The sequence below is a fragment of the Salvelinus sp. IW2-2015 genome, linkage group LG11 (assembly GCF_002910315.2).
Source record: "Salvelinus sp. IW2-2015 linkage group LG11, ASM291031v2, whole genome shotgun sequence".
In the NCBI taxonomy this organism is placed as follows: Eukaryota; Metazoa; Chordata; class Actinopteri; order Salmoniformes; family Salmonidae; genus Salvelinus; species Salvelinus sp. IW2-2015.
The window spans coordinates 15363529-15382761 of record NC_036851.1 but is presented as its reverse complement, the minus strand read 5'-3'; the positions used below and the strand labels follow the sequence as shown (position 1 = coordinate 15382761).

The 19233-nt window shown below is 42.9% G+C and overlaps 1 protein-coding gene across 2 annotated transcripts in view; it reads right to left on the bottom strand.

Moving 5' to 3' along the window:
• LOC111969878 (zinc fingers and homeoboxes protein 3) overlaps positions 1-19233 on the bottom strand; it is a 29390-nt gene that overhangs the window by 4061 nt on the left and 6096 nt on the right. Inside the window, exons 1-2 of one of the 2 annotated variants that reach the window (XM_023996230.2) lie at positions 14363-14795; positions 1559-4515 (exon numbers count right to left, since the gene is read on the bottom strand). In XM_023996230.2, the coding sequence (XP_023851998.1) occupies positions 1559-4311 (2753 nt within the window). In that variant the 5' untranslated portion in view covers positions 4312-4515; positions 14363-14795. Of the gene's footprint in view, positions 1-1558; positions 4516-14362; positions 14796-19233 lie in introns of those variants that run through there. The other variant, XM_023996231.2, reaches the window with a different exon arrangement.

The following is a 19233-nucleotide window of genomic DNA, read 5'->3' as shown; positions in this document are numbered from 1 at the left end:
TCTAAAGCCATGACATCATTTTCTGGAATTTTCCAGGCGTTTAAAGGCACAGTCAATTTAGTGTATGTAAACTTCTGACCCCTGGAATTGTGATACAGGTTTCTCTGAACAATAGCCTAATCTAAATGGCACCCAATCAAATACAAATGTGCTGACATGTTAAGAAACAATATACAGTTGAAGTCTGAAGTTTCATACACTTATGTTGGAGTCATTAAAACTCGTTTTTCAACCACTCACAAATTCTTGTGATACAAACTATGGTTTTGGCAAGTCGGTTAGGACATCTACTTTGTGCATGACAAAGTGAAATAATCTGTCTGTCAACTATTGCTGGAAAATTCTTGTGTCATGCACAGTAGATGTCCTAACCGACTTGCCAAAACCATAGTTTGTTTACAAAAATTTGTAGGAGTGGTTGAAAAACTGGTTTTAAATGACTCCAACATAAGTGTATGTAAACTTCAGACTTCAACTGTATATTGTTTCTTAACATGTCAGCACATTTTGTATTTGATTGGGTGCCATTTAGATTAGGCTATTTGTTCGGAGAAACCTACATGATGTAAAAAGTGTCTGTCTCATTACATTGTCATACATTTTATCTCCAGCCTGTAGGCTACAGAAAGGGCCACCGTATACTATGTCTGCTACATAATTTATGTTAGATCATTTTTGGGGCGGAGCGTTGGTGGAGAGCAGCAGCGATGCGTCTCTCCAACAGCACTCTGGAGAGGCATGCTGGGAAAGGACAAAGGAAATATTTTGCACCCCTGCATTTTGACAAAGTGGGCACTGATTATCACAGGGAGGCATCAGCGCTCACCTAAAAAGCCCATATGCCACTGGTTGAGAGAAATAGTTATTGTTTTTGTGCAGAAATAATTGAGGTTTCGCCTCCCAGTGGTCCAGCGGTCTAAGGCACTGCATTGCAGRGCTAGAGGCGTCACTACAGACCCCGGTTCAATCCCATGGTGTGTCACAGCCGGCCGCGACCGGGAGACCCATGAGGCGGCGCACATTGGCCGTCTGGGTTAGGGGAGGATTTGGCCAGCCCAGGATATCCTTGTCCCATTGCGCTCTAGCGACTCCTTGTGGCGGGCCGGGCGCATGCACACTGACTTTGGTTGCCAGTTGTACAGCGTTTCCTCCGACACATTGGTGCGGCTGGCTTCTGGGTTAAGTGAGCATTGTGTCAAGAAGCAGTGTGGCTTGGCGGGYTCATGTTTCAGAGGACGCATTGCTCTCGACCTTCGCCTCTCCCGAGTCCGTAGGGGAGTTGCAGCGATGGGACAAGACTGTAACTATGAATTTGATATCATGACAAAGGGGTACATGTTTTTTGAAATATATATTTTTTAAACATCAAAATAATTATGTGAGGTTTTATGTGTTGTTGGAGGTGCGTCTTGGACAGTTTAGCTCAAATGCCGCCCTCTTCAATCTGCCTCAATAGGCGGTGGCCTAATCCTGCCTAATGAGCGGGCTGCCCTTGGGTAGATGAGGTGATCACAGATTCAGTACTTTTCATTAGACAACGGTAACTGATAGAACTCACCTGGGCTCTGTCTGCTGCTGACCAAAGGCCTGGCTGGTAACTGGCTGCTGGTGGTCATCCTCCCTCTCTGCCCAGTGACCATGTTGTCCTTCGGCATTCCCTGTCTCCACAGCTCTTTCTCTCTCCCCAGTCTCCTCTGGCCCTGCTGGACTCAACAGCGGCCTCTGTGTGTCTGCACCCCACCAGAATCCCCGCTGCCCTGAGCTCAGCCCCTCAGGTCCTCCATCAAGCTGCTTGTTCACCTCCTGCTCCACCAGTTTCCTATGAACCTCCTGAGGGTTGATCAGTGCCCCTGCGTTGTGGTCTCTGTGGCCCTTTCCTTCCTCCCCCTCTGCTGGTAGGCACTGGTAGCCCTCCAGCCATTTCAGCTGGCTGTTCTTGTGGATATAGCGGCTGTCACTGAACCAGCGGACCACCTCTGGCTTGGGCAGACCCGTCATGATACTCAGCTCCTCGGACTCCTGGCTGCTGGGCCAGCGTGTGCTGGTGAATGCCTGTCTCAGAAGGTGCACCTGTCTGGGTGTTTTCTTGCCCCAGGGGGCAGAGAAGGACGGGTGTGACAGGTCTGAGATGTGTGTCTCAGACTTGAGCTCTGGAGGGAAGGCCTCTGAACCAGGTTTTGAAGCTGGATCGCTCACCATGGACCTCTGCAGGTTGATCTTGATGGGGTCAACTTTTAGTTCAGGGCAGGTCCTGTCATCCCCAAAATGGTCTTCCTCCTTGATAAGCTGCCGCAGGACTGACATAGCTTTCATAGGAACCTCCTTCGTGCATTTGCCATCCTCTACAATAGATATGCCGCTGCCGCTGCTTTTGGTAATGACACTGGTGCTGGTGTTTTCGTTTTGGGCTTTGCTGGCATGGTTCAGGTTGTTGACATTATCATTATTGCTAGTYCTGGAGTAGCCACTACTAATACTGCCGTTGTTGGACTTGTGGATATTGTTGTCGTTACGGTCATCATCACCCATTGTTGATGGGTAATGATCCTGATTAGCTGTGTTGCCGTTGCTATGGATGTTATAGGTGATAGCGCTAGATTTGCTGGTGTTACTCATGACCACTTTACTTTTGTTGCTGCTGCTGAAGCCATCCAAGACAGATGGTATGCTATAATGTCTGCTGCTTTGACTGTTTGGTTTGTCATGGCTATCAGTGAGACAATCATCATTATTGCCAATGTTGGAGGTGCAACTGATGATGCTGATTGGTTTCCTAGTGCCATGGTCCCCGGCGTCATTACTAATGGAGGAGTAACTACTGATGCTGCTGCTGCTACTGCAACTACTACTGCTACTGCTGCTTCTGCTGATGGTGCTAATGACACAACCGTTGTTTCCCGCCAAACCCAACCTTTGCGCAACACTCTTGTCAGACTCCAGGCTGGGCACAGTAGTGGGGATAGTGTTCCTGGCTACTACCTGCGTTGTTCCGCTGACTACTGTCTGATATTTCGGGGGGATCATGGTTGGGGCGACATAAGAGACCCTAGTGGTGACCGGGTGACCAGAGGCTGAAATGCTAGCCGAAGTGGCTATGACTCCAGCATGCCTGCTCACTACACTGCCATGGGATACCCTGGCAGCCTGGTGGCTGGGGCCCACTGGAGCAGGCTGGGCATGGACAGTGTGTTGGTTTACAACATGATTGTTGTGCCGTTGCTTAGGGGGCTGTTTTGGGGGTGCTGTTCCTTGGAAGACTGTGCTGAACATCTTCCTCCTGGCCTCCTCTATCTCCTCGGGGGACCAGCTGATCCCCTGTTTGAGTCTATGGGCGGTAAACCAGAGTTTGATCAGCTCCTCTGGCCAATCAGAGACCACGGTCAGGTAGCAAAGCTCGGCTTTGGTCGGGTAGGGGAACTTACCAAAGGAAGTCTTGAGAAAACTGCTGGTGTCCATGGCAGCATCATAGGTGGGGATGCTGCTCAGGGGAATCATCACCTTTGGGAGGTTTTTGCTGGAATCGGAGGAAGAGGAGGAGAATGAGAAGGTGGGAGGGCTGTGCTGGTGATAGGCTTGATTGGGCACCGTTGTCGTTATCACATGAGTGGGAGGTTTCCTCAACATAGCAGCGCCACTGGTCCTACTGAGAGAACCATTCTGTAGTTTAGGCACATTCGTCAACATGGTGGGGTCTGTCTGCTTCATCTCCTTCCCAGTGTCTATCCTCCGCACCTCTACTGTGTGGGAGACTACAATCTTCTTGTGCTGTCCCTTGGCCTTCATCATCCTCACTATAGGTGTTTTAGTGAAGGAGATTGCAGGATCGTTAGAGTCCTCCCCATTTGTTGTGAACAGGCTCTGCTCCACGATAGTCGCCCCATCGCTCTTCCTGACATGCAGGGACACGGTAACAGAGCCCCCTGACACACCAGGGTGGGCTTTAGAGTTGTGCAGGGCTAGGGCCTCAAACCTGACCACTGACACACCACAGTTCAGGCAGGAGAAGCTGGGTTGGGCCCTGAAGTCTATGTGGCAGCTGTGCAGGTGGTCCAAAAAGTAATTCAGATCTCTGGACTCAAAGCGGCAGGGTGGGCAGCTGTATGTGCCCCCTTTCTGCCATCTGTCACCCCCTTCAGGTCTGGAGGAATCATGGAAGAAATGGCGTCCGTTTTCTCCAGATATGCTGAGGATGCTGTCCTCTGGGATTGTGGGTAGGAGCTCAGGGAGGCAGCCAAGTATGATCTCCTCGCGCATGTGTTTGCTTTTGGATGGGATCATGCATGGCACTGTTGACTTCCTCTTGCTGGCCATTGTTTTGTAGTGGTGTGTAGATGATGGGTGACTGACTGGTTGTCCCGTAAGGTAACGGAGGGCGAGTGGTTTGTGGAGAGGACTGATGGAGTTTAAGTGTCATGGGCCAGCCGCGATGACATTACAGTGTTGCTTCATGTTTGTCCTCAGCTTCTGGGACTCCTCTCACACGACAGCAGGCTGTTTTGGCAGGTCACAGGAAACCTATGGGAGAGAAAACAGAAAAAGATGTGATAAGTTAAATAATTCCTAATAAGAATGCATCCACACACATTCAGGGAAACTCCCAGTCATTTTTACATTGTCATGTGCCTCACTCTTCTGCCAACCTTGGATAAGAGCCACTGTCCACATTTTACAGGCAATAATGTTCCAACCCTTTACATTGTGGTGTAAACAACTTTTGGGAGCTATCTGGTGACATCAGTGCTACCCGATGTTCTCTCAACAATGATTTTGATGACACATGCAACATTACGTTATGTTAAGCAATCAAATCGACAGACTGCATCAAAGGGCCTCCAACTATTTGTCACCCTTTATTTAGGATGACGTACGCTATTCGTTTTGGTAAACACACACATCCATGAATACACACACGCACACACACACACATCCACTCTCTGTAAATATACCCCCTTTGTACTCTAACACACTCACACATGGAGGTTCCTCAAAATTGCTTCAAATTTCACATATGCATGCACGCACACACTCGCACACACCAGTGTTCATTTAGCTACAAAAATATATATATAATTTGGAAAATAATTTCCGGGATGGTAAAACTGTTTCCAGTGTAAACCAGATATAAAGCATGCAGAAAAGATAATGGAACTATATATTTTGAAATAAGATCATCTTTGAGAACTAACAATCATCAAAACTAAAACTAGACAGAGAATCTAAAACTGTTATAATGTTTGAGTCACTCACTCAGATAGCATAAGAACACGGCATTAGCCATATCAAAATGTGTAGAATTGCGGGAAACTAGCTTTAAAATATAATTATTTTTCTCTCAACCCCATGACAAAATGTGTAGAATTGCAGGAAACTAGCTTAAAACAGATATTTTTTTCTCTCAACCTCATGACAAAATGTGTAGAATTCCATGACACTAGGCAAAATGTGTAGGATTGAAGGAAATTAGCTTTAGGACAGCAAAATGAWGTCTCTGCGGCCAAGAGGACGGTTTAAGACTGCACCATTAGCCATGCCCACTCCCCCCAACGCTAACTTTGACGCCGCTGCTGAAAAGAATCCTAGGAGAAACACTGCACACACCACTTAACTCAGTTTGAAGCCTTTTCAGGACAAAGGTCAACTCTGGTCAGTGTTTTCTGCTTATTCTGTTTTTACAGTTATGTAGCTAAATATATAGATAACAACATTCTTAGTACAACAACATAGAATATGAAGCGAGGACACAAATCTGCTTCAATTCCTCACTGCCCTCTCATTAAACACAACCCTCCCCACACATATTCTCTCTCTCCCTCCGCCTCTCTTGCTGTGAATTTGTTGATGTGTGACGGGGTGTTGAAAACTGCTCTTGATCTTATCTAGTTCTCACAGAGATGTCATGATGCTTCGGCAGATAGCTGAGATATGTCTCTCTTTGGCAGACGTTCATCATCATCTTCATCATCAGTCCATATCTCAGTGTCCTTCTCAGTACTTAATAAAACGATTTATTACAAGGTGTGTCAATATAGCACGCAGAATGAGCACACTATTACATTCTTGAAATATCTATAGCCAAATTCTTAAGAGTCAGGTCATTATTCTCTTGAACATGGCCATACTCCTGAAGAACCTGTATGTCTTCAGCCAGTCAAACCGAGTGAAGACATGCGTATGCATTCACCATGGCCTGCTGGTTGGTAAATAAAAGATGAACCTGTTCCGGAATGAAAAATCCCAAATGACTACCCACAGTACATGCTGATCCCGGACGGGCCGTGATGTCCTTTTTGTAACTGCCTTTTTTATTTCTAATGACGGCTCCCTTCCGACTAAAAACAAAACACCAAAAAAAACTAGGTCACCAGCATCTTATGTAGTAATCCCGGTTCGCTGCATCCAGACGTGGGCATTTGCTGTATGTTTAGCTGGCGGGGAGGTCATGATACTTTCTGACGGCACACAGTTAACCCCTGATGAGGACAGTGGGTTTAGTGAGTGCATTCCATTGAGACGTTGGCTACAGCTCTCATGCCAGAGAGTCTGGTCTTCTCATGCTCAACGAATAAAATGCGAAGGTATGGTTTTAGTACTGTGTGGACAGGGGAAAGGCAGCGGACTTACTAGTTAGTTCCCAGTTACAGTACATTCCGAAAGTGTTCAGACCCCTTGKCTTTTTCCACATTTTGTTACGTTACAGCCTTATTAAAAAAATTGATTAAATTAAATGTTTTCCCTCATCAATCTACACACAATACCACATAATGACGAAGTGAAATCAGGTTTTAGATTTTTTTGCACATTTATTAATAAATCTTCTTATGGCTGCAATCCCATTAATGGGATGATATGACAACAGCCAGTGAAAGTGCAGAGCGCCAAAGATTTCAACAGAAATCTCATAATTAAAATTCCTCAAACATACATGTATCTTATACCATTTTAAAGGTAATCTTGTTGTTAATCCCAGCAAAGTGTCCGATTTCAAATAGGCTTTTCAGCGAAAGCACCACAAATGATTATGTTAGGTCACCACCAACTCACAGAACAATTCAGCCATTTTTCCAGCCAAAGAGAGGAGTCACAAAAAGCACAAATAGAGATAAAATTAATCACTAACCTTTGATTATCTTCATCAGATGACACTCATAGGACTTCATGTTACACAATACATATATGTCTTGTTCGATTAAGTTCATATTTATATCCAAAAACCTCAGTTTACATTGGCGCCATGTTCAGAAATGCCTCCAAAATATCCGGAGAAATTGCAGAGAGCCACGTCAAATAACAGAAATACTCATCATAAACTTTGATGAAAGATACATGTTTTACATAGAATTAAAGATACACTTGTTCTTAATGGCAACCGCTTGTGTCAATTTCAAAAAGCTTTACGGCAAAACACAATATTCAATAATCTGAAAACAGCGTTCAGCCACAAAAGCAAGCCATACAGTTACCCGCCAAATTGTGCAGTCAACAAAACTCATTAAAAGCATTATAAATCTCCACTTACCTTTGCTGATCTTCGTCAGAATGCACTCCCAGGACTCCCACTTCACAATAAATGTTGTTTGGTAATGTCCCATAATGTATGTCCAAATAGCTATTTTCGTTAGCTTGTTTGGTAAACAAATCCAACGTCAGGAAGCGCGTTCACTAAAAGCTGACGAAATGTCCAAAAGTTCCGTAACAGTCCGTAGAAACATGTCAAACGATGTATTGAATCAATCTTTAGAATGTTTTTAACATAAATCTTGAYTAACGTTCCAACCAGAGAATTACATTGACTTCAGATGAGCGATGGAACAGAGCTCCCTCTCATGTGAACGCGCATGGTGAAAGCATAGTCAGGTCATGGCAGACCTGACTAATTCCCCTCTCATTCGGCCCCCCTTCACAGTAGAGGCATCAGACAAGGTTCTACAGACTGTTGACATCTAGTGAAAGCCGTAGGAAGTGCAAACTCATCCATATCTCYCTGTGATTTCAATAGGATCTTGGTTGAAAATCGACCAGCCTCAGAATTCCCACTTCCCGTTTGGATTTTGTCTCAGGTTTTTGCCTGCCATATGAGTTCTGTTATACTCACAGACATAATTCAAACAGTTTTAGAAACTTCAGAGTGTTTTCTATCCAATACTAATAATAATATGCATATATTAGCTACTATGACTGAGGAGCAGGCCGTGTACTCTGGGCACCTTTCATCCAAGCTACTCAATACTGCCCCTGCAGCCATAAGAAGTTAAAAAATAAAAAACAGAAATATCTTATACCTCAAAATTGAGCTCAGGTGCATCCTGTTCCCATTGGTCATCCTTGAGATGTTTCTTCAACTTGATTTGAGTCTACCTGTGGTAAATTCAATTGATTGGACATGATTTGGAAAGGCACACACCTGTCTATATAAGGTCCCACAGTTGACAGTGCATGTCAGAGCAGAAACCAAGCCATGAGGTCAAAGGAATTGTCCGTAGAGCTCTGAGACAGGATTGTGTCGAAGCACAGATTTGGGGAAGGGTACCAAAACATTTCTTCAGCATTGAAGGTCCCCAAGAACAAGTTGAGTAAAAGCAGTAAAAGGCCAATGACAGCCCGCTTGGAGTTTGCCAAAAGGCACCTAAAGGACTCTCAGACCATGAGAAACAAGATTCTCTGGTCTGATGAAATCAAGATTTAACTCTTTGGCCTGAATGCAAAGCGTCACATCTGGAGGAAATCTGGCACCATCCCTACGGTGATGCATGGTGGTGGCAGCATCATGCCGTGGGGATGTTTTTCAGAGACAGGGACTGGGAGACTAGTCAGGAGTGAAGGAAAGATGACTACAGAGATACCCTTGATGAAAACCTGCTCAGGACCTCAGACTGGGGAGAAGGTCCAGCTTCCAACAGGACGACCCTAAGCACACAGCAAAGACAATGCAGGAGTGGCTTCGGGACAAGTCTTTGAGTGGCCCAGCCAGAGCACGATTGAACATCTCTGGGGAGACCTGAAAATAGCTGTGCAGCGACGCTCTGCATCCAACCTGACAGCGCTTGAGAGGATCTGCAGAGAAGAATGGGGYAAAACTCCTTAAATACAGGTGTGTCAAGCTTGTAGTGTCATACCCAAGAAGACTTGAGGCTGTTATCGCTGTCAAAGGTGCTTCAACAAAGTACTGAGGAAAGGGTCTAAATGCTTATGTAAATGTGATATTACATTTATTTATTTTTTGCAAAAATGTCTAAATCTGTTTTTGCTTTGTCATTATTGGTTACTGTGTGAAGACTGATGATAAGATGTTTTTTTAATCAGTTTTAGAATAGGGCTGTAARGTAACAAAARGCGGAAAAAGCCAAGGGGTCTGAAAACTTTCCAAATGCACTGCATGCAGTTAATTGTAATGTAGAACTATAATCATTACTGCCTCATCCTAACTGATAGTTTTTCACAAATGTGGCTCAAATTTTGTTTCCTGGTCTCAGAGCTCCTCAATCACCGTACACGTGTTGAAATACTAATGCATCAAGGAGGTTACAAAAAATGTGGCCTACAAAATGTGCATGTAAAATGCTTTTATCTGTCTTCATCACAATGATACAAAGGCCKTGCCATTTAAAAAATACCATGTGATAGAAAATGTCATCTGAGCACTAATAGGTTGAAGTTATTTGTGTCCCGAGTACTGCGCTGAGATATAGCACAGTACCGTTGCCCTGGTACCTCTCCCCCTAAAACATCCAATTCCATGCATGACAAACCCAAGACAGGCACAAAGTTGAGCAAGGGTACATGAAGAACCAGGTCACCATTCAAAAGAATGGGGTGCATTATCTCACGAGCGAGATGTGCGATCAGACAAGACTAGGGCTTCTCAGACAGGGAGCCATTGAATGGTGCACTCTGAAAAGAGGGGCCTCGTGTTTCAGCGCTAAAGTAGACGACTCAGACGGGAACTGTCTCCCGGTGTGTCGTATGTCCCGATACTGGCACTGGCTCTATGGCTGAGATGAAAAGAGTTTAATCTCCATAGACCTGGAGAGTACTGATCTGAACTGAGGCAAAGTAACAGAGCTTTCAGACAAGCTCTCAGAACACCCCCGCTCACTCTTCATAAGCAAAGTCCTCATGTTACCTTGTGTGCTCAACTCAGTCGGAATGATTTCATTTCAAGTAACTATTTAATATTTGGTTTATAGGAATAAAACACTTATAAAAAAAGGTGGTTTCATAGCTGAAGGGGTATAAAGTGGTACACCTTCAATAAAATAGGCCACAGGCACGCATAAATTGTAGGGTCGCCAACAGTTGATATTTGCAAACCGAGATTGGCGTTTGCAATGCCATGTTGCTGGTCACATGACTGAGGAGTAAGAGGACAGAGAAGAAGGAATGACATAGGGAGAGCAGACCCAGACAGACAGCTGGAGTAAGAGGAGGACATGAGTGAAGATGACAGAGAAAGCAATGAAGTACACATCCACATCGTTTTACACCAAAGCTTTCAGAAATATTTATCTTTTAACTCAACTGCCAGTAAACAGTCGGTGATGCTGCAGTCACACAAGGGCTGAGGAGATCTTGGCTGTTTTATGACATTTGTTTTCAATATATTAGRGTGTCAGTGATCCACAGCTGTCTTGAAAGCCTGCTTAGCTGGTATTGAGTTGAAGATCAACAGAAATAGAAACAGCTCCTGGCATAAGTGGGTGTGGGACAGACAGAACTCCTGACAGACATCTAAACGATAGGAGAAATCTGTTTCTGAGTACATCTACCGCCAAATGTCCATTAAATAGATTCAAGTCATGTGAGTGGATCAGCTGGAAACCCAAATATAAGAGACGGATAGCAATTACTTCCCTGAACAGGGAAGACGTTGAGAACAATGCCACCTCATTTATAAGAGAAACGTGATCCAGCGCTGGGAGCCTTATTCAGAGGACTGACCGTCGACTTGTCATTGTTCCATTTCCTGCATGTCTGGATGTCTCCTGTGTCTATTATGCTTTCTGTGTCTGTTATTGACTGAATGGCTGGAATTTAGTGGGAACATAATAATTTAAGTGTATAGCTATGTAATGGATTAGTGATTGCATTCATAAAATCCACATTTACTGTAATGAAAAACACACCTGTATCCAAGGATGTGAGTGGTTAACCTAGTGTTAATACAGTGGGATCTGTCTTCATTATGTTCCCAATTGTATGCCCGTAAATTCTGTATCTGAGTGTGTCTTCAGGGTGTGTGTGTGTTATGTATTTCTACGTGTACCAGTATATGTGTATGTGTGTGTGTGTGTGTGAACGTATGAATGTCTGCTGAGACGCAGGTGTTGTCAGACGTCAACCCCCCCCCACACACACTACATCCGTGACTGCAGCCGGTCCGCTGAGAGACCAGTCGGTGATGCCACTCATGTGTTAACATTGTCATGGCAACCCCTCTCTTCTCCTTGCCCACCACACCCCACACAGAGGAGTCAATCGTCTACACCCACCACGCATCCAGACAGACGTACACACACACACACACACACACACACACACACACACACACACACACACACAAAACAACCTTATATGGCAGGCAAAGGACAATGTTAATCCTTCTGCAGTGCCATCTCTGAAAATGCCAGCCTTGGCTTAGCTGTTCCGGACTATTGGGGTGGGGTCAGTTGTAAAGACACCTTCCCACAATGACAATACCAAAATACCTGCTCAATTACACAGTCCACCCTACTGATTAAGTGTTTGTGGCACCATCTAATAAAAACAAATGAGGTCTACATACATTGCAACGGGTTAGGGCTAATGCCAAAGCATCTCTTGTTCTGTTCAAATACATTTTCATGTCCTCCATCGCAATCTTATATTTTTCACCAGAGCCTTCCTCAATGGCCTGGCTGAATGACGGACTAAATTTGTGTGAAGAAATCCTGAGTCACGGGAGCCTATTTCTGCGTTTTTGATGAATAACTCCTTCAGTTCTGTATCTGGGACTCCAGGCCATTGATTTGGCAACTTAAAAAGAAAAAGGAAGAAAAATGGCGGCGTATTGCGCATTGTACTGTCCAACCTAAAATGGCTGACATCACAGCCTCTTGTAACTGCCAGAGTTTGGCAAATGCCAGCTCCTGCTGACCAAACCTTTCTTGCACGAGACAGAGAAAGTGGCAGGGGCTCTCTCCTCTCTAGCCCCTAGTTTTTGTGCAGAGAAGTTTATTTTGGTTGGAACTGAGCAAACATGCTGTCTCAAGGAATCTTTCGATCGCATTGTACCTCGATACTCCTAAGAAAAAAACGATACCATACGATGAAAAGGAGAGWATAAGAGTGAACCCATACAGAGTGGTGTAGACTTTCAGACTAACAAAACAAAGCTCTCTAAGTAGTATGCTTATGGGACTGTTTTTGTGAGGAGGGGGAAGTATGCTGTTATCATGAATATGGTTGTTTGTACAGAACTGSTGGGAAATAGATCTGGTTGGCATTAGATAGCTGATTTTCCTCTCTGAACTTGAGGAATGTTATACACTCGATGTCAGCTAAAACTGCAAATCATGACCATATGACCTGCTTGAGTGTGCTCTGGCAATGGCTACACAGCACAGTGAAACCTAGGGCACAGAAATGAAAATATTGTTTGACTGGTGTCGATAGACATCAGAACATATAATCTGCAAAGCGGTATATTTGTACAGTAACTAAGGAGTGTCATCCGAGGACGTTTCTTTTTTAGAGTGGAGTGGGCACTCTCGGTCCATTACGCTGTGTCTGTGTATACAAACACTCTCTGTTATGGCCATAGCCAAAACTGTGAGCCGTCCCTAATTGCAGGGAATAAGGATAAAAGGCAATATGCCTGGCCTCATTAGAACAGTTCCGAGAAGGAGAGATGGAAGAACGTTCCCAGGGATCCACAATGGGAATTGACATTCCCCCAGTGTAACCTCCTAGAAGAGTGCAACCCTCTACACATACACACTCACTGGACCAGGCTGAATCTAGCCAGGCTGTGGGAGCTAYCGTGTCTAGCTTTGTATTAGTCAGTAATGAGAGACGTCTGCCAAGCATTGGAGCAAGGGAATAATCCTATTTTACGTATGTCATGCATCTACGAATTTTGAGGGGGCGCTAATGGTAAAATTAGGTGTCTGCATATTTATTCTAATTGAATAACCTTACATTATATTTCATATACCCTGGTAGCATGACATGCTTCTTCAGTTCCAATTGGTATGATGCCTCTGACTCATTGCATGTGCATGAATCACTCACACATTTCCCTGATTACAGGGTTGAATATTTAACCGATAGTTACCGGATGAATATTTTCTGCCGCTCATTCAAGAGGTAGGATACCATCTTATGGTCCTATATGATGTGTATGAACATCAGACACACATAGAGCAGTGGATAAGGTAATATTAGTCAGCATTGGGATCCATGCTGAATACCTGCTGTGTCACAGGCATGTTGGACAGCTAACAGAAAACGCATTGATTATACTGGGTCACTTCATTGGCTAGACACCTAAAGAAATGTGGGTGTCCTGTCTGTTTTAGAGATGGGAGTCATGAGGAAGACCGTACAGCGTGCAATATTRTGACAGGTTGACACACATGAAAAAAGGCAGATCAAAAGATGACAGCTCCCAAAATGCAGTTGATTGCTGAGCTATAAGCATCAGCAAGTCAGTATCGAGGACTGGGGGAAATGAAATGAAAACAATTGTGCAATACATATAASCAATAATGTGTTCAAAGAAACATTACTTAAGAGTTGAAATGAACGATTKATGTCGCCATAAAATTCATAGATTAAAAAGGAATACATTTTTTGCAGAAAATCCAGCTGGACGTCTGGGTCGTCCAAGTTAGGCTACCAGTCATCAAATCCAATAAGATTATGTATTCGTTACATAAAAAGTCCTTAAAACTTAAATACGGGAATAGTCAACACTGACTCACTCAAAAAAGAAGAGGGAAATATTCAGCGTTGTGCAATAAATTCATCAGAAACGTCACATTGTAACGTGCGAGAGAGGGCAAGTAAACGTTGTAGGCTACATTCTTGAAACTAACAAACTGGCAAGTTAACTCGTTCACTCCAGTAGCCTGTTGGGAAACYTTGGCTCTCTTCTTACTTGCGACAATCTTCAGCTCATTCTGTAGAATTAAACATATTCCCCAAAATCCTAACTCGACACCCCCCACCTACTGTCGCCATTTTATATATTTGCGACTTCATATAAACTGCCTAGACTAGACTACAGCGCCAGATAAAATTATATAGCCAAAATTGGAGTAAACAATCTGGAATTATAACTCTAATAATACGAGCTATTCTATTGTACAAGGAAAAGTGGCATTACCTTGATAGTTGGTCCGGAGTAAAATGGAATCCTACATTAATATAGAAATGAATTATATTAMATTAGCTCCGTTCGTTGCGCTTTGAGAGGAGGGGGTGGGTCCTCGCCTCAGATGAACCCGATGAACTGGCGTGAACCCGTCAGTCAGTGAACACAGCAAGGTAGGCTACATTACCTCTCCTCGCACACTGTATGGACAGAAAACAACTATGGTCGGCGGCTGGACGACGCAGACAAAAATTATACGTAGTGTAGCCTATTTCCTATGAACACGTGATTCAAAGCGTCACCCAAAATCCTAAACCCTTTCATCTAAATGTTGGAGAGGGGCGGGGGTCGGACGGTGAATGTATACGCGAGAGATGCGCTCTGAACAAAGCAAAAGTATTGGAGACGAACAACGATCGGTCAGTTTTGAACAGTAGRCTACTGAAAATGTAAGAGTGTATTTGAGCATTTGCCAAATGTGTAGCTTAATCATTTTGACATCATTTCCAATCAGAAAAGGTCTTACCTGCCACGTAAGCCTAATAAAAACAGTCATAGCCTAATGAATATACATAATAATTAGGTCACACCGTTTTGTCAATTTAACCCGTGTTAAGGTGTCTGTCTAACCATATAGGTACTTTGGAGAGTGGTTCATACAAGGGAAAAGTATTGAATAATTYTTATACCTCAATGAATGAGACATTAGGCCTGAATATCAACAAGGCCAATTCAGCCTAATGAAAAGCGCGCGTAAACAGCTAATTTCACAAATGTGTCGCGGCTATGCGCCATATCCTATTTCTATTTGCATTTCCCAGTTATACCGACTCCAGCTTCACAGAGCGACAATAAACTAACTTCACTGGTCCGTTAAATAAGGTACCTATATAAAAAGGACTAGGCTCTTATAGTCTTTGGTTATACTAGTGCGTAAAAAAGAAGGCACATTATGTGGCAATATGGGGACATTGCGTCCATCATTTGCATTTCGAGGTTATTGCCAAAAACACTGTTTCACATTTTGAATTCAATTCAGGAATACATAGACCTTGTCAATCACTTTAAAACATAAATGCTGGGTGTTATTTTAAATATTAAGAATCAATGTCATGATAAGTAAGCCAATTAGACTTYTTCTTGTAGTTTTATCATCATATAGTGTAGCCTGGCCATGTCTATACCTAAAGGCCTATCATGAACCTTCATCGTGTCTGTCCAAATGTAGGCCTACATTGTCACTCATAGGCCACTTGTGTGTAAAAAAAAAAGAAAAAAAAGAAGAAGGCTCCAGTATGTGGCATTGAGAGGCATATGAGGCACATTGCGTCCATCATTTGAATTTCCAGGGTATTTATTATTTTCACTGTCAACAACACTAGTTTCATCTTTTGAATGTTCAGGCATAACCTATACTAATCTCGGTTAACCTATTTGTTCCCACATTTTCCCCAGACATGCCACTGCAAATCTTATGCTATTTGTAACCCTAACATGTATTTTCTTATATATATACATATATATATATTGAAAAGTATGTTTTATTCTCGATGGGAACATAAAAAAAGAAGGCAAGTAGCCTAGTGGTCAGAGCGTTGGACTAGTAACCGAAAGGTTGCAAGATCGAATCCCTGAGCTGACAAGGTAAAAATCTGTTGTTCTGTCCCTGAACAAGGCAGTTAACCCACTGTTCCTAGGCCGTCATTGAAAATAAGAATATGTTCTTAACTGACTTTCCTAGTTAAATAAAGCCCAAATTAAGTGCTCTGCCTATAATACCATTTACAGACTTGTTTTCCTATTCCTCAGCCCCAATATCTATATACCTCAGCCCACTTACCCACACACCTAAACCCAATTAATTACCTACACACCCCAGCCCTGTTACCCCCATGCCCTAACACCCACATTCCAATACCCTAATATTGATACAATCAAGTAGCCTACCGATACACCCATCGCCTAGCCCTAAATGTAGCGTGTCCACCCGGTGAAAACTTTAGTGATGACATTTCCATATGTTATAAAATACATTTTACCAAGACAAATATGATTATTCATGTTCTGAATCGTTCAGTGGGGTCTTTCTCTGACATATCATTAACATTATATCCAAAAAGTCGGATTTCGTAACCTAATACATCTGATAATAGCCAAAGCACCAAACTTTGTGGACAGCGCTTAGCAGCTTTATCACAAAAACTTTCGAGGATTTTACATTTTGTGGTTGTCGCCTTCCAAGTTGTGTCTGGGGGTCGCAAATAGCAAAATTAGCATGGCACGAGCTGAATTAAATGTAAAAGGCTTTGAAAATAAAAAGTTTGAGGTAAGCTCAGTGCTCCGTTGACATTTCACTGAGATACACTTGTTTTGGTGAGAAGTCTTCAAAAAAGAACAGGAACTTAGCATTAATATGAACAACGTATACTAAAATATGAAAATACTACATGRCATGTGTCAAAATCAATATCTATCTTACCTCTATATTGTTTTATGTCCTCTGGATTTGAGAAAAAAAAATTACGAGTTCAATAGTAAGTCTGTCAGGAAGCCTTAATTCTCGCTCAGCATCCAGCCTAGCTGACACGATGCTATTTTKCTGATTTATGACCAAATGTTTTCCTCTGGCCTCCATTGATTTAGCCGCTCTGATTTTGAATATGCTACACGGGTAAATAATACATTTGGAACGTATTATGATAGCGACATGAGATTTTACCCATTGGTCAAAATATGCTTTTTTTATTGGACAACCTACCAAATGCCCTATTTGTTACTCATAGACCCCCGTTCCTTTGCCAATATACCTCATCCCTGTTACTTGCCTATCTCAGCCATGTTACCCACTTTCCTTATGGCTGTATTCCCCAAGTCACCAACAGTAGCCTATATCCAGCTATACACTGCACACCCCAACCCTGTTATTTGCATATCTTAGTCTTGCAACCTCTGACTTGTATACAATAATACTTTCATAGATAAACTCATAGTACAGTGCTATAACACATGTGCCCCTGCCCCATTCACTTTTTTAGTACCAGAGATTTGAATGGGCAATAGAGGTTCATCCAGACCCATTACCRGTATGAGCCTTGTGTATCCCCACACCCCATTACTCATATAAACCAGGTAAATCCATGGGCATACTCACATAAAACAGGTCTACCCCAGTGTCCAAGTCTCAACATTCATACAAACCAGGTCTACTCTTGTGACTATTCTGCAAAACTCACTTAAACCAGGTCTATCATTGTGCAACAAACAAACCCATTGACATAAAATGTTTGTTAAGTTATTACACTAATTCAGTTTATGGGTCTATACATGGCCGATTCCCACTGAAATAACAAAATATGACGTTTAACAGTCAAAATCACTGATTTAAACATATGTAAAGACTAATGGATAATGGTAAAATCCTCTGTAAGATGATATTGACCAAGTATATTCATAACCCAACTCAACTTCAATCTACTGAAAAAAGAAATAATCTGCTGATGAAATATATATAATAAGTTAGAGCCAATGCATTTTCCCATTGGGCACAATGTGACCGCTAGGATATTTTCATAGTCTACCACGAGCATCATGGATTCAATGTATTGAAAATTAAAGGCACATACAGTACCAGTCAAATGTTTGGACACACTACTTTCTTTATTTTTACTATTTTCTACATTGTAGAATAATAGTGAAGATATCAAAACTATGAAATAACACATATGGAATCATGTAGTAACCATATATATATATATTTTATATTTGAGATTCTTCAAAGTAGCCACCCTTTGCCTTGATGACAGATTTTCACACTCGTGGCATTCTCTCAACCAGCTTCATGAGGTAGTCACATGGAATGCATTTCAATTAACAGGTGTGCCTTGTTAAAAGTTATTTTGTGGAATTGCTTTCCTTAATGCATTTGAACCAATCAGTTGTGTTGTGACATGGTAGGGGTGGTATACAGAAGATATCCCTATTTGGTAAAATTACAAGTTCATATTATGGCAAGAGCAGCTCAAAGAAATAAAGAAAACGAAAGTGCATCATTACTTAAGACATGAAGGTTAGTCAATCCGGAAAAGTTTCTTCAAGTGCAGTAGCAAAAATCATCACGCGCTATGATGAAACTGGCTCTCATGTGGACCGCCACAGGAAAGGAAGACCCAGAGTTACCTCTGCTGCAGAGGATAAGTTCATTAGAGTTACCAGCCTCAGAAATTGCAGCCCAAATAAATGCTTCACAGAGGAAAGTAACAGACACATCTCAACATCAACTGTCAGAGACTGCGTGAATCAGGCCTTCATGGTCGAATTGCTGCAAAGAAACCACTACTAAAGGACACCAATAATAGAAGAGACTTGCTTGGGCCAAGAAACATGAGCAAAGGACATTAGACCGGTGGAAATCTGTCCTTCGGTTCTGATGAGTCCAAATTTGACATTTTTGGTTCTAACCGCCATGTCTTTGTGAGATGCAGAGTAGTCGTGAACGGATGATCTCCGCATGTGTGGTTCCCACCGTTAAGCATGGAGAAGGCGGTGTGATGGTGTGGGGGTCCTTTGCTGGTGACATTGTCTGTGATTTATTTAGAATTCAAGGCACACTTAACCAGCATGGCTACCACAGCATTCTGCAGCGATATGCCATTCCATGTGGTTTGCGCTTAGTGYGACTATAATTTGTTTTCAACAGGACCTTGACCCTAAACACACCTCCAGGCTGTGTAAGGGCTATATGACCAAGGAGAGTGATGGAGTGCTGCATTAGATGACCTGGCCTCCACAATCCCCCAACCTCAACCCAATTGAGATGGTTGGGGATGAATTTGAGTGAAGGAAAAGCAGCCAACAAGTGCTCAGCATATGTGGGAACTCCTTCA